The sequence below is a fragment of the Globicephala melas genome, chromosome 2 (assembly GCF_963455315.2).
Source record: "Globicephala melas chromosome 2, mGloMel1.2, whole genome shotgun sequence".
Taxonomy (NCBI): Eukaryota; Metazoa; Chordata; class Mammalia; order Artiodactyla; family Delphinidae; genus Globicephala; species Globicephala melas.
Genome location: NC_083315.2, coordinates 7,057,091 through 7,071,929, shown reverse-complemented (window position 1 = coordinate 7,071,929; position 14,839 = coordinate 7,057,091). Strand labels below are relative to the sequence as shown.

At 41.3% G+C, this 14,839-nt stretch overlaps 1 protein-coding gene across 5 annotated transcripts in view; it reads right to left on the bottom strand.

The window, feature by feature from the left end:
- DCLRE1C (DNA cross-link repair 1C) overlaps nucleotides 1-14,839 on the bottom strand; it is a 63,595-nt gene that overhangs the window by 6,206 nt on the left and 42,550 nt on the right. For 4 of the 5 annotated variants that reach the window (XM_060292375.2, XM_060292368.2, XM_070044724.1 and 1 more), the window contains 2 exons: nucleotides 4,740-4,876; nucleotides 4,155-4,209 (listed from right to left, as the gene is read on the bottom strand). The exons of the other annotated variant lie outside the window; for it this stretch is intronic. In XM_060292375.2, coding sequence (XP_060148358.1) covers nucleotides 4,155-4,209; nucleotides 4,740-4,876 — 192 coding nt within the window. The remainder of the gene's footprint in view (nucleotides 1-4,154; nucleotides 4,210-4,739; nucleotides 4,877-14,839) is intronic. 5 annotated transcript variants of the gene reach the window in all.

Here is a 14,839-nt window from a genome sequence, read left to right as displayed (position 1 = left end):
GCTAAACAGGAGGGCTTCTGTCACTATTCCTCAAAACACCTCTAACAACCCAGAAGAGCTTCTGCTTTGCCACTTATTAGATCTTGGTGAGCTTGTGGTCTCGGTTAAGTTACCTAACGTCTCTGAGTCTTAGAGTCTTCATCTAAAAGTATAAATGAGATAATGTGGGTAAAGTGCTTAGCCCTGGTACCTGGCACATAGTTGAACATTCAATAAAACTGTCTATTACAAAGTTGGTAATGACAACACAAAGATTTTTATTCCCTTCTGCAAATGGGGAGACAGAGATACAAAGTAGTTATTAGCACCCAACTTTTTCAAATAAAGCACCAAGTCAAAAGAGGTAGGGAACCCAGGAATTATTAATAACTCTATATTCAAATAAAATGGGAACCTTAAGACAAAGGGGAAAGACAGGAACAGATACATTCTTTGGATACTTCTCATAAACAATTTCCTTTGTACTTTCAGAGTAGGCATGCAAAAAGAAGCCATTATTTACCTTGCCCACAACCTATATGATTTGCATAATCAATCCAGAGTCGAGGCTGGTAGAAATCCGAGGCTTTTGAAGGGAATAAGAATGAAGAGAGTCTGGTCAGACCCACACCAGAAATGGCCCCTATCTACTCAGAGATGAAGTGGTCACAAGGAGACAAGAGATACCCAGGAGAGGGCATCCTCTCCCACTGGTCCACACCGATGCCCTTTCTTCAGATGCCTGCCTTAAAACTACCCATTAACACAGTCCGTTCTGGTTCTGTGCAGTAGTTCCACTCCATAAGCCACTGCAGACAGTAGACCACTGTTCCTGGCGGAAATAAATACAGTGTTTCCCTGAACCTCCAGTCACAGCGCTTTGTCAACCGATCAAGTACACAACCTTCTTTCATGTGTGCTTCTCTTTAAAGATATCGTCCGTAGAATATACTGTTGATCCATGAACGCTGAGCTCATAGCCAGTGGCGCTGCAGCTCATGCCTGAAGAGAACTTATCGGACACAGGCACCGCCTCAGCAGGGCACATCTCGGCCTTCCTGGAGCTTAGGAACACTTGAGAGCACTTCAGCGCTACACTTGGAGGCTGTTTCAAACGGCAAAATCACCCCAAAAAGCACACAAATATGGAAAACGCAGCAGTAAGAGACGGCAAAGAGGACACTCGTTTACAGCCCGGGAGCTGAAACAAGAAGGCAGGAGGCCACCATGTGCGACCTGAGTCGGGAATGTGCGTGTCGGGCGACTCAAATCTTTTGCGGCCCTGCTGTGCACGTCTGCAAATGACCACAGAGCGCCACTCGCGCTGATGTGGGGATTCAAACAAATGTCAGTGAGCAGGCAGATTTGTAAATGAGGAATCCGCAAATAATGAGGATCAACAGTACTTGGGGAAAAAAAAAAAAGGAAATGATCTTTAAATCTATTCACATTTGTTTTCCTTTTTTTTTTTGGGTCTCGCCACGCGGCATGCGGGATCTTCCTTCCCTGACCAGGGATGGAACCCGTGCCCCCTGCAGTGGATGCGCAGAGTTCTAACTACTGGACCGCTGGGGAATGCCCCCTACTATTTACATTTTTAAATATAGTTCAGCGTGTTCTATACACAGGATATAGGCGTATTAATTAAAGCAGTTTTCCGGAAAGCCTCTCTCTTCTCACTGGACACAGTGAGAGAAGATGAGTAACCAGAGCTCAGGGTAACCCCGCCACAAGCAGGATAACTGCTGTCATCCGAGGAGAGAGGGAAGAGAGGAAGCAGGTCAGCCGCTCCACCCCTCTACCCAAGCAGCAGGGAGATGCCTCCCCATTGGGAGCTAACTTTATGGAATCCCAGGAAGGCTGTGCTTCCCAACTTGGCTGCTAACTATACTGAAGAAGAGAAATAAGAGCAGTTTTGACTGAAAAGTTTTCCCCAATTAGAAGCCCTCCCTGTGACTGAGACAGAAAAGGATGCTGAGGGGTAAGAGGAAGGTTGAGCAACAGTGATGCTGGGCCAGATGCCTAGCCCAGGACAGATCACCAGGAAGGGGCTTTGACAACAACCTAAAAGTCAGGATAAACTGATAAAGAAAACGTTAACTAAATTATACCATCCAGATGAATTACTTCCAGGCTACTCTCAAATAATCCATTTGCACCTGGAAGCTAAACCCAGCTATTGAAGAGAGATGTCACTGGGATACTTTGATACCAAATAATCATTTACAGTTTTCTGGCTGACTTGAAAAGAATGCTGCTACCTGACCCCAATGTTCATAGCAGCACAATTTACAATCGCCAAGACATGGAAGCAACCTAAGTGTCCATCGACAGACGAATGGATAAAGAAGATGTGGTACATATATACAATGGGATATTACTCAGCCATAAAGAAGAATGAAATAATGCCATTTGCAGCAACATGGGCGGACCCAGAGATTATCATACTAAGTGAAGAAAGTCAGAAAAAGCCAAGTATTATATCACTTATATGTGAAATCTAAAAAGTGATACAAATGAACTTATTTACAGACATAGAAAACAAACTTATGGTTACCAAAGGGGAAAGGGGGCAAGGGAGGGATAAGTTAGGAGTTTGGGATTAACAGATACACACACTACTATATATAAAATAGATAAACAACAAGGACCTACTGTATGGCACAGGGAACTATATTCAATATTTTGTAATAACCTATAAGGGAAAAGAATCTGAAAAAGAATGTAGATAAATATATATATTTATATATATAAATAACTGAGTCACTTTACTGTACACTAGAAACTAACAACATTGTAAACCAACCATACTTCAATAAAAAATTTTAAAAAAATGCTGCTACCTGGAGCTCTGCAAGAATCCACCTGTTCAAATCATCACCATGCCCATGCTCACTGCTGCAGAGCTATATCCATGTACCCCCAATACAAAAATAATCACTATCAGGGAAATGCGTTAAGTGCAGAAAGGGCAAAACTAAAATTATGTATGACTTAAAGTGTCATAAAAAGCCAGCTTTTATATTGCTTTTTCTCCAATATATGAAATTACTGAATCCCTGCACTTGTAAGATGCTAGCATTTACTTTGGAAATGCATGAGGATTCTGCAAATAAATTACATATGTCAGGTTCCCATTCTAGTATGTCAATTTCCTATATAAAAAGTACCATAACGGGGACTTTCCTGGCGGTCCAGTGGTTAGGACTCTCAGCTTCCACTGCAGGGGTCACGGGTTCGGTCCCTGGTCGGGGAACTAAGATCCCGCATTTCGTGTGGCACAGCCAAAAAAAAAGTACCATAACAATACCATTTTAAGCCCTCTTCAACTGAATAATTCTACTATACTACGTCCTAAGGACAGGGTCTACACCTCAGTCACCTTTGTTCTTCCTCATTGCTGAATATTCAGGACAATTTTTTAAACGGCTTTTCAGTACAATCAAATTTTGGAAGAGGCCGAGAATCTGCACAGTACCCTAAGGCTACCAATAATGAGATTTTATCTGTAGTACTCCTTCAAATAAGATTTACGATTCTTTTTTTTTCAATCTTCTTTTTTTCTTACTGAAGTATAGTTGATGTACAATATTATATGTAAGTTACAGGTACACAATGCAGTGATTTACAACTTTGAAAGGTTATACTCCACATATAGTTATTATAGAATACTGGCTATATTCCCTGGCTTGTATAATGTTGGAGTATCTTCTTTTATCTTCTTAACTATTACTTCCTTGGGGAAGCTTTTTATGTTTTGCTTGTTTGCTTTTTAATTTTATTTATTAAACTATAGTTGATTTACAATATTGTGTTAGTTTCAGGTGTACAGCTTCAGATTCTTTTCCATTATAGGTCATCACAAGACACTGAATACAGTTCCAAGTGCTAAACAGTCAGATTTATGATTTTTTATGACACATGAACAGAACTGAAGTGGGGAATTTAAAATACATTTAGAAAGCAAGTTGGAAAGAAAACCTTAATCATATGTTTTCTTCAATGTTTAGGCTGAAAACAAGTGATGATAGCAATTTCCTTTAGACTTAGTAACACAGCTCATCCACTGAGATGTCTTCCCTAAATTTCTTTAGGAAAAGCCACAACCTGTCTTAAGCGGTAGAAAAAGAGATGCCCGCAGAAGCCACAAAGGGGAGTATATGAGGTCCTCTTACCTCACTGTAGGAGGAGTGAAAAGAAAAGCAGGCTCTGTATGAACTCGCTCCAGTCCTAAAGTGAGATGAAAACACAAAATTAAAGGTCACTTATCAAAACTAAGCTAAGTTCTAAATTTCAAGTCTTCTTATTCAGGCTCCTGCAGTATGAAATCACCTTACCAAAAAGAATTTCTTCCTGGGACAAGGGGGAACTCTTTCCAGAAATGTAAATTTTTGTAGACATTCTGAATGGCCAACGTTAAGGAAATTTGCTAAAACGTGGTGATCAGTATGGGACTCCTCTACTCCACCAAAGGCTTCTACTTCATACAACGTCAGTTCCTAACTCTCTGCCAGGCAAGAGGCCCTGTCTCTAACCCTCTCATCTGTCTAACTCAAGTAGACCCCAGGAAATACTGGCTAATGGTATTAGTCAATAGACAGCTTTGAAAGCCACATCTCTTTAGTTTAAATAGAGTTTAAATTTCAGAAGTTATTTTCCAAAATTATAATATATCCTCTTCTTAGGCTTAGGCTAGATTGCATTTCAACTATCGATTTACCTCAAGGCAAGGTTTCTCTTGAAAGACACTGCTTGCTTACCTCACAATGACATTGGTTTTTCTGGCTCTTTCTCCAAACCACATAGTGGATGGCTTAATGCTGATTGTGTGGAGTGGAATTCTATTTTTGGAGGTAACGCCACAGGGTAACTTATTCCACTGAAAATATTCCTCTGCCTAAAAAAGATTTTAAAAATATAGTAAAGCAGTTTAATATTTTCAACAAATCTGTTTCTAGGCAGGGCCTCAAAAACAAATGTAGATGAGTTTTCAGACATGAAAAAAAAAATATATATATATATAGACATGAGGAAACAGGTAAGCCCAAATTGAGGAATGTTCCACAAAACAACTGACCTGAACTCTTCAAATATGTCAGTGTGATGAAAGAAAAGCAAAAGGTTTGAGACTTGATCTACATGAAAAGAAACTGAAGAGGCCTGAGCAAATGCAAAAGATGATTCTTAATAAAATCCTGGATGACTGTATTAAGAACAGGAGGCCCTGCTCTTCCCTCCACAAGCCATAAAGGACATGATTGGGACAACTAGGGAAATTTGAATATGGACTCCATCACATCCAGTAGGGTCGTATCAATGCTAAACTTCCTGAGTGTGGGAACTGTACTGTGGTCGTGCAGGAGAACGTCCTTGTTTACGGCAAAGTGTCATGGCATCTGCAACTGACTCTCAAGTGGATTGGGGGGTGGGGGTGCTAGTTACACAGAGACAGACACAGAGTACGTCAGGGAGCAGACGTGATGGTGTTAACACACGGGAAGCCAGAGGAAGAAGACGTGGTGTTTGTATGGCCCAGTGATTCCACACCGAGTATATATCCAGAAAAAAAAAAAAACCACTAATTTGAAAAGATACATGCACCCCAATGTTCATAGTAGCATTATTTACAACTGCCAAGATATGGAATCAACTTAAGTGTCCATCAACAAATGAATGAATAAAGAAGATGTGGTTTATAAAAATATATACAATGAACTACTACTCAGCCATAAAAAAGAATAAAATTTTGCCATCTGCAACAACATGGATGGACTTGTAGGGTATTATGCTAAGTGAAATAAGTCAGACAGAGAAAGACAAATACTGTATGATATATGTAGAATCTAAAAAATACAACAAACTAGTGAATATAACAAAACTCACAGATATAGAGAATAAACTAGTGGTTATCAGTGAGGAGAGGGAAGGGGGAGGGGCAAATAAGGGCATGGGACTAAGAGCTACAAACTCTTAGATTTAAAATGAGCTACAAGGATATATGGTACAACACACGGAATAGAGCCAATATTTTATAGTAGCTATAAATGGAATACAACCTTTAAAAACTGAATCACTACATTGTACAACTGTAACATATAACATTGTACATCAACTACACTTCAATTTAAAATAAAAGAGTACATGGTGTTCTTTGTACTAGTCTAACAAATTTACTGTTTTAAATTTTTTTTTTTTTTTTTTTTTTTTTGCGGCATGCGGGCCTCTCACTGTCGTGGCCTCTCCCGTTGCGGAGCACAGGCTCCAGACGCGCAGGCTCAGCGGCCATGGCTCATGGGCCCAGCCGCTCCACGGCATGTGGGATCCTCCCGGACCGGGGCACGAACCCGTGTCCCCTGCATCAGCAGGTGGACTCTCAACCACTGCGCCACCAGGGAAGCCCTGCTTTAAAATTTATCAAAATAAAGTTGGAGAGGAAAGTAACATGTGTTTTTAAAAGGTTGAAAACCAATGCGACTATTTTCCCAAAGACATTACATTTAGATAGGAATCCTTCGAAACCATGAACACTCCATCCAAATCAAACATCACTGGAGCACTTTTGGTGCTGTTTCCCACGAGGCTGTGGATGAGAGTGCTCCAGGGCTGTGCAGGCTGCTCTGTTGAATATTTTTAAGGCTATGTGACCTGAGGCACATACCTTAAGCTGCTAGAAGTAGTGTTTCAAGGCGAGTAGCCATGTGGGAAATGACAGGGGGTTAGTTAAGCTACTTTGTGGTTTGTGAGAAAATTTAGACCAAAAAGAAATCTGCCAATTAAAATAGTTACGGGGCATGGTAGGGGCAAAGACTACAAGTCCAAAAGAAAAAGGACAAAACAGTTTCTACTTTGTATCTACATTGTTTTTATCCATCCATTAATTCACTGCATGTGTATGTGTGTGTGTACATATACAAACAGAATGATGAAATAAATTCATGATGCAAGTTATAGTATGCAGCTGACCAATCATCAAAAGTAATTTCTTACCTAGTAGCTCTCCTGCAGTGGTCTGAAATAGAATCTTCCATGCTATGGATAAGAATCGTTTTTTGTTGTTGTTGTTTTTAAATTTTGCTTTACTTTAGTGCTGAGCAAATTTACTTTAGGATTTTGGCTGATGGAGCTAATATCACTGTTTTTTTTAAATTTATTTATTTTATTTATTTTTATTTTTGGCAGTGTTGGGTCTTTGTTGCTGTGCGTGGGCTTTCTCCAGTTGCGTCAAGCGGGGGCTACTCTTCGTTGCGGTGCATGGGCTTCTCATTGCGGCGGCCTCTCTTGTTGCAGAGCATGGGCTCTAGGCATGCAAGCCTCAATAGTTGGGGCGCACGGGCTCAGTAGTTGTGGCGCACGGGTTTAGGTGCTCCATGGCATGTGAGATCTTCCTGGACCAGGGCTCGAACCCGTGTCCCCTGCATTGGCAGGCGGATTCCCAACCACTGTGCCACCAGGGAAGCCCTAATATTACTGTTACAATGATTATCTAAATGTATAAATGCACTGTTTACTAAAATAAAAATTACTCAGCATATGAATGCTAAGATTAAAGATTTAGAGAACAATTAGGATCACACATACCCCTACATGTGAAGATGACTAATTAGTAGCAGTGACATTGAATGACAATATAAATTAAAATGGAAATGTTGAAGGCCAATTTAAAATTTAACACCTGGCAGGTAATAAGAGAAGGGAGTTCTATGGTGGCATCAGAAAACCAATTACCAGTGAGTTTCAAAGACACTAAAAACATTCATTTGAAATTGGACCAGCAATACATGTAACTGTTTCAAAATTCAAAGCAAAGTTATATCTAGACATTTATCTCAAATGAGGAGAAGGAAACTAAAGTTTATAAATGCGCACGTGTCATGAGTCTCAGAAGTAAATCACGGGCTTCCCTGGTGGCGCAGTGGTTAAGAATCCGCCTGCCAATGCAGGGGACACAGGTTCAAGCCCTGGTCCGGGAAGATCCCACATGCCGCGGAACAACTAAGCCTGTGAGCCACAAATACTGAGCCTGTGCTCTGGAGCCTGCGAGCCACAACTACTGAGCCCACGTGCCACAACTACTGAAGCCCGCACACCTAGAGCCTGTGCTCCGCAACAAGAGAAGCCACTGCAATGAGAAGCCTGCGCCTCGCAAGGAAGAGAAGTCCCCCACTCGCCGCAACTAGAGAAAGCCTGCACAGAAACGAAGACCTAAGTCAGCCAAACATAAATAAATAAATAAATTTATTTTTTTAAAAAGTAAATCACAACGGGTTGTGATTGTTTTCTTAAATTATAAGCTCTAACATGTTACTAATTTCCTTACAAATAAACTGTTCATTACATAAGTCATTACAAATAAACACGTATCAATTATATAAATATATTTCATTAATAATTAAAAGTACTGAGACTCTGGGAGGGCTCATGCCAAGGGGTACTTCCCACAACTTCTGCTGCCAGTGTCCTTGCCCCACGGTGAGCCACAGCCCCCACCCCCCACCACCTCTGCAGGAGACCCTTCAACACTAGCAGGAACAAAAGCCTTAAGCCAAGAAAGAAAGGACACCAAACCCTGTGATCCTCATGTCACAGCTGAAGACCCATTGTGTCTCAGGAAATGGAACAGAAAAAAGAACCCAAAAAACCTACCCTTTGTAATAGAGATACACCAGAAATACATCTACACGTGGCACAACTCCTACAGAACACCTACTGAACGCTGGCAGGAGACCTCAGACCTCCCAAAAGGCAAGAAACCCCCCACGTACTTGGGTAGGGCAAAAGAATAAACAGAGACAAAAGGATAGGGATGGGACCTGCACCAGTGGGAGGGAGCCATGAAGGAGGGAAGGTTTCCATACACTAGGAGCCCCTTTGCGGGCAGAGACTGCGGGTGGCGGAGGGGGGGAGCTTCGGAGCCGCGGAGGAGAGCGCAGCAACGGGGGTGTGGGGGCAAAGCGGAGAGATTCCCGCACAGAGGATCAGTGCCAATCGGCACTCACCAGCCCGAGAGGCTTGTCTGCTCCCCCGCCGGGGCGGGCGGGGCTGGGAGCTGAGGCTCGGGCTTCGGTCCGGTCCGAGCGCAGGGAGAGGACTGGGGTTGGGGGCGTGAACACAGCCTACAGGGGGTTAGTGCACCACGGCTAGCCGGGAGGGAGTCCGGGAAAAGTCTGGAGCTGCCGAAGAGGCAAGAGACTTTTTCTTCCCTCTTTGTTTCCTGGTGCGCGAGGAGAGGGGATTAAGAGCGCTGCTTAAAGGAGCTCCAGAGACGGGCGCGAGCCGCGGCTAAAAGCGCGGACCCCAGAGACGGGCATAAGATGCTAAGGCGGCTGTGCCGCCACCAAGAAGCCTGTGTGCGAGCACAGGTCACTCTCCACACACCCCTTCCGGGGAGCCTGTGCAGCCCGCCACTGCCAGGGTCCTGGGATCCAGGGAAAACTTCCCCGGGAGAACGCACGGCGTGCCTCAGGCTGGTGCAATGTCACGCCGGCCTCTGCCGCCGCCGCAGGCTCGCCCTGCCTCCGTGCTCCTCCCTCCCCCCGGCCTGAGTGAGCCAGAGCCCCCGAAGCAGCTGCTCCTTTAACCCCGTCCTGTCTGAGCGAAGAACAGACGCCCTCCTGTGACCTACACGCACAGGCGGGGCCAAATCCAAACCTGAACCCCGGAGCTGTGAGAACAAAGAAGAGAAAGGGAAATCTCTCCCAGCAGCCTCAGAAGCAGTGGATTAAAGCTCCACAATCAATTTGATGTACCTGCATCTGTGGAATACCTGAATAGAAAACGAATCATCCCAAATTGAGGAGGTGGGCTTCGAGAGCAAGATTTATGATTTTTTCCCCCTTTTCCTCTTTTTGTGAGTGTGTATGTGTATGCTTCTGTGTGAGATTTTGTCTGTATAGCTTTGCTTCCAACATTTGTCCTTGGGTTCTATCCGTCCATGTTTTTTTTTTCTTTAAAAATTTTTTTTTCTTAATAATTATTTTTTCTTTTAATAACTGTATTTTATTTTATCTTTATATTATATTATTTTATCTCCTTCCTTCCTCCCTCCCTCCCTCCCTCCCTCCCTCCCTCTCTCTCTCTCTCTTTCTTTCTTTCTTTCCCCTTTTATTCTGAGCCATGGGGATGAAAGGCTCTTGGTGCTGCAGCCAGGAGTCAGTGCTGTGCCTCTGAGGTGGGAGAGCCAACTTCAGAATACTGGTGCACAAGAGACCTCCCAGCACCACATAACATCAAATGGCGAAAATCTCCCAGAGATCTCCATCTCAACACTAGCACCCAGCTCCACTCAACGACCAGCAAGCTACAGTGCTGGACACACTATGCCAAACAACTAGCAAGACAGGAACACAACCCCACCCATTAGCAGAGAGGCTGCCTAAAATCATAATAAGTCCACAGACACCCCAAAACACACCACCAGACGTGCACCTGCCCACCAGAAAGACAAGATCCAGCCTCATCCACCAGAACACAGCCACTAGTCCCCTCCACCAGGAAGCCTACACAACCCACTGAACCAACTTTAGCTACTGGGGACAGACACCAAAAACAACAGGAACTACAAAGCTGCAGCCTGCAAAAAGGAGACCCCAAACACAGTAAGATAAGCAAAATGAGAAGACAGAAAAACACACCGCAGATGAAGGAGCAAAGTAAAAACCCACCAGACCTAACAAATGAAGAGGAAATAGGCAGTCTACCTGAAAAAGAATTCAGAATAATGATAGTAAAGATGATCCAAAATCTTGGAAACAGAATAGAGAAAATGCAAGAAACATTTAACAAGGACCTAGAAAAACTAAAGATGAAACAAGCAATGATGAACAACACAATAAATGAAATTAAAAGTACTCTAGATGGGATCAATAGCAGAATAACTGAGGCAGAAGAACGGATAAGTGACCTGGAAGATAAAATAGTGGAAATAACTACTGCAGAGCAGAATAAAGAAAAAAGAATGAAAAGAACTGAGGACAGTCTCAGAGACCTCTGGGACAACATTAAACGCACCAACATTCGAATTATAGGGGTTCCAGAAGAAGAAGAGAAAAAGAAAGGGACTGAGAAAATATTTGAAGAGATTATAGTTGAAAACTTCCCTAATATGGGAAAGGAAATAGTTAATCAAGTCCAGGAAGCACAGAGAGTCCCATACAGGAAAAATCCAAGGAGAAATACGCCAAGACACATATTAATCAAACTGTCAAAAATTAAATACAAAGAAAACATATTAAAAGCAGCAAGGGAAAAACAACAAATAACACACAAGGGAATCCCCATAAGGTTAACAGCTGATCTTTCAGCAGAAACTCTGCAAGCCAGAAGGGAGTGGCAGGACATATTGAAAGTGTTGAAGGAGAAAAACCTGCAACCAAGATTACTCTACCCAGCAAGGATCTCATTCAGATTTGATGGAGAAATCAAAACCTTTACAGACAAGCAAAAGCTGAGAGAGTTCAGCACCACCAAACCAGCTCTACAACAACTGCTAAAGGAACTTCTCTAGGCAAGAAACACAAAAGAAGGAAAGGACCTACAAAAACGAACCCAAAACAATTAAGAAAATGGGAATAGGAACACACATATCGATAATTACCTTAAATGTAAATGGACTAAATGCTCCCACCAAAAGACACAGATTGGCTGAATGGATACAAAAACAAGACCCATATATTTGCTGTCTACAAGAGACCCACTTCAGACCTAGAGACACATACAGACTGAAAGTAAGGGGATGGAAAAAGGTATTTCATGCAAATGGAAACCAAAAGAAAGCTGGAGTAGCAATTCTCATATCAGACAAAATAGACTTTAAAACAAAGACTATTAGAAGAGACAAAGAAGGACACTACATAATGATCACGGGATCGATCCAAGAGGAAGATATAACAATTGTAAATATTTATGCACCCAACATAGGTGCACCTCAATACATAAGGCAAATACTGACAACCATAAAAGGGGAAATCGACAGTAACACATTCATAGTAGGGGACTTTAACACCCCACATTCACCAATGGACAGATCATCTAAAATGAAATTAAATAAGGAAACACAAGCTTTAAATGATACATTAAACAAGATGGACTTAATTGATATTTACAGGACATTCCATCCAAAAACAACAGAATACACATTTTTCTCAAGTGCTCATGGAACATTCTCCAGGATAGATCATATCTTGGGTCACAAATCAAGCCTTGGTAAATTTAAGAAAATTGAAATTGTATCAAGTATCTTTTCTGACCACAACGCCATGAGACTAGATATCAATTACAGGAAAAGATCTGTAAAAAATACAAACACATGGAGGCTAAACAATACACTACTTAATAATGAAGTGATCACTGAAGAAATCAAAGAGGAAATCAAAAAATACCTAGAAACAAATGACAATGGAGACACAACGACCCAAAACCTGTGGGATGCAGCAAAAGCAGTTCTAAGGGGGAAGTTTATAGCAATACAAGCCCACCTTAAGAAGCAGGAAACATCTCGAATAAACAACCTAACCTTGCACCTCAAGCAATTGGAGAAAGAAGAACAAAAAAACCCCAAAGCTAGCAGAAGGAAAGAAATCATAAAAATCAGATCAGAAATAAATGAAAAAGAAATGAAGGAAACAATAGCAAAGATCAATAATTCTAAAAGCTGGTTCTTTGAGAAGATAAACAAAATAGATAAACCACTAGCCAGACTCATCAAGAAAAAAAGGGAGAAGACTCAAATCAATAGAATTAGAAATGAAAAAGGAGAGGTAACAACTGACACTGCAGAAATAAAAGAGATCATGAGAGATTACTACAAGCAACTCTATGCCAATAAAATGGACAATCTGGAAGAAATGGACAAATTCTTAGAAATGCACAACCTGCCAAGACTGAATCAGGAAGAAATAGAAAATATGAACAGACCAATCACAAGCACTGAAATTGAAACTGTGATTAAAAATCTTCCAACAAACAAAAGCCCAGGACCAGATGGCTTCACAGGCGAATTCTATCAAACATTTAGAGAAGAGCTAACACCTATCCTTCTCAAACTCTTCCAAAATATAGCAGAGCGAGGAACACTCCCAAACTCATTCTACAATGCCACCATCACCCTGATACCAAAACCAGACAAGGATGTCACAAAGAAAGAAAACTACAGGCCAATATCACTGATGAACATAGATGCAAAAATCCTCAACAAAATACTAGCAAACAGAATCCAACAGCACATTAAATGGATCATACACCATGATCAAGTGGGGTTTATTCCAGGAATGCAAGGATTCTTCAATATACGCAAATCAATCAATGTGATACACCATATTAACAAAGTGAAGGAGAAAAACCATATGATCATCTCAATAGATGCAGAGAAAGCTTTTGACAAAATTCAACACCCATTTATGATAAAAACCCTCCAGAAAGTAGGCATAGAGGGAACTTTCCTCAACATAATAAAGGCCATATATGACAAACCCACAGCCAACATCATCCTCAATGGTGAAAAACTGAAAGCATTTCCACTAAGATGAGGAACAAGACAAGGCTGCCCACTCGCACCACTCTTATTCAACAGTTTTGGAAGTTTTAGCCACAGCAATCAGAGAAGAAAAGTAAATAAAAGGAATCCAAATTGGAAAAGAAGAAGTAAAGCTGTCACTGTTTACAGATGACATGATACTATACATAGAGAATCCTAAAGATGCTACCAGAAAACTACTAGAGCTAATCAATGAATTTGGTAAAGTAGCAGGATACAAAATTAATGCACAGAAATCTCTGGCATTCCTATACACTAATGATGAAAAATGTGAAAGTAAAATCAAGAAAACACTCCCATTTACCACTGCAACAAAAAGAATAAAATACCTAGGAATAAACCTACCTAAGGAGACAAAAGACCTGTATGCAGAAAATTATAAGACACTGATGAAAGAAATTAAAGATGATACAAATAGATGGAGAGATATACCATGTTCTTGGATTGGAAGAATCAACATTGTGAAAATGACTCTACTACCCAAAGCAATCTACAGATTCAATGCAATCCCTATCAAACTACCACTGGCATTTTTCACAGAACTAGAACAAAAAATTTCACAATTTGTATGGAAACACAAAAGACCCCGAATAGCCAAAGCAATCTTGAGAAAGAAAAACGGAGCTGGAGGAATCAGGCTCCCTGACTTCAGACTATACCACAAAGCTACAGTTATCAAGACGGTATGGTACTGGCACAAAAACAGAAAGATAGATCAATGGAACAGGATAGAAAGCCCAGAGATAAACCCACGCACATATGGTCACCTTATCTTTGACAAAGGAGGCAGAAATGTACAGTGGAGAAAGGACAGCCTATTCAATAAGTGGTGCTGGGAAAACTGGACAGGTACATGTAAAAGTATGAGATTAGATCACTCCCTAACACCATACGCAAAAATAAGCTCAAAATGGATTAAAGACCTAAATGTAAGGCTAGAAACTATCAAACTCTTAGAGGAAAACATAGGCAGAACACTCTATGACATATATCACAGCAAGATCCTTTTTGACCCACCTCCTAGAGTAATGGAAATAAAAACAAAAGTAAACAAATGGGACCTAATGAAACTTCAAAGCTTTTGCACAGCAAAGGAAACCATAAACAAGACCAAAAGACAGCCCTCAGAATGGGAGAAAATATTTGCAAATGAAGCAACTGACAAAGGATTAATCTCCAAAATTTATAAGCAGCTCATGCAGCTCAATAACAAAAAAACAAACAACCCAATCCAAAAATGGGCAGAAGACCTAAATAGACATTCCTCCAAAGAAGATTTACAGACTGCCAACAAACATATGAAAGAATGCTCAACATCATTAATCATTA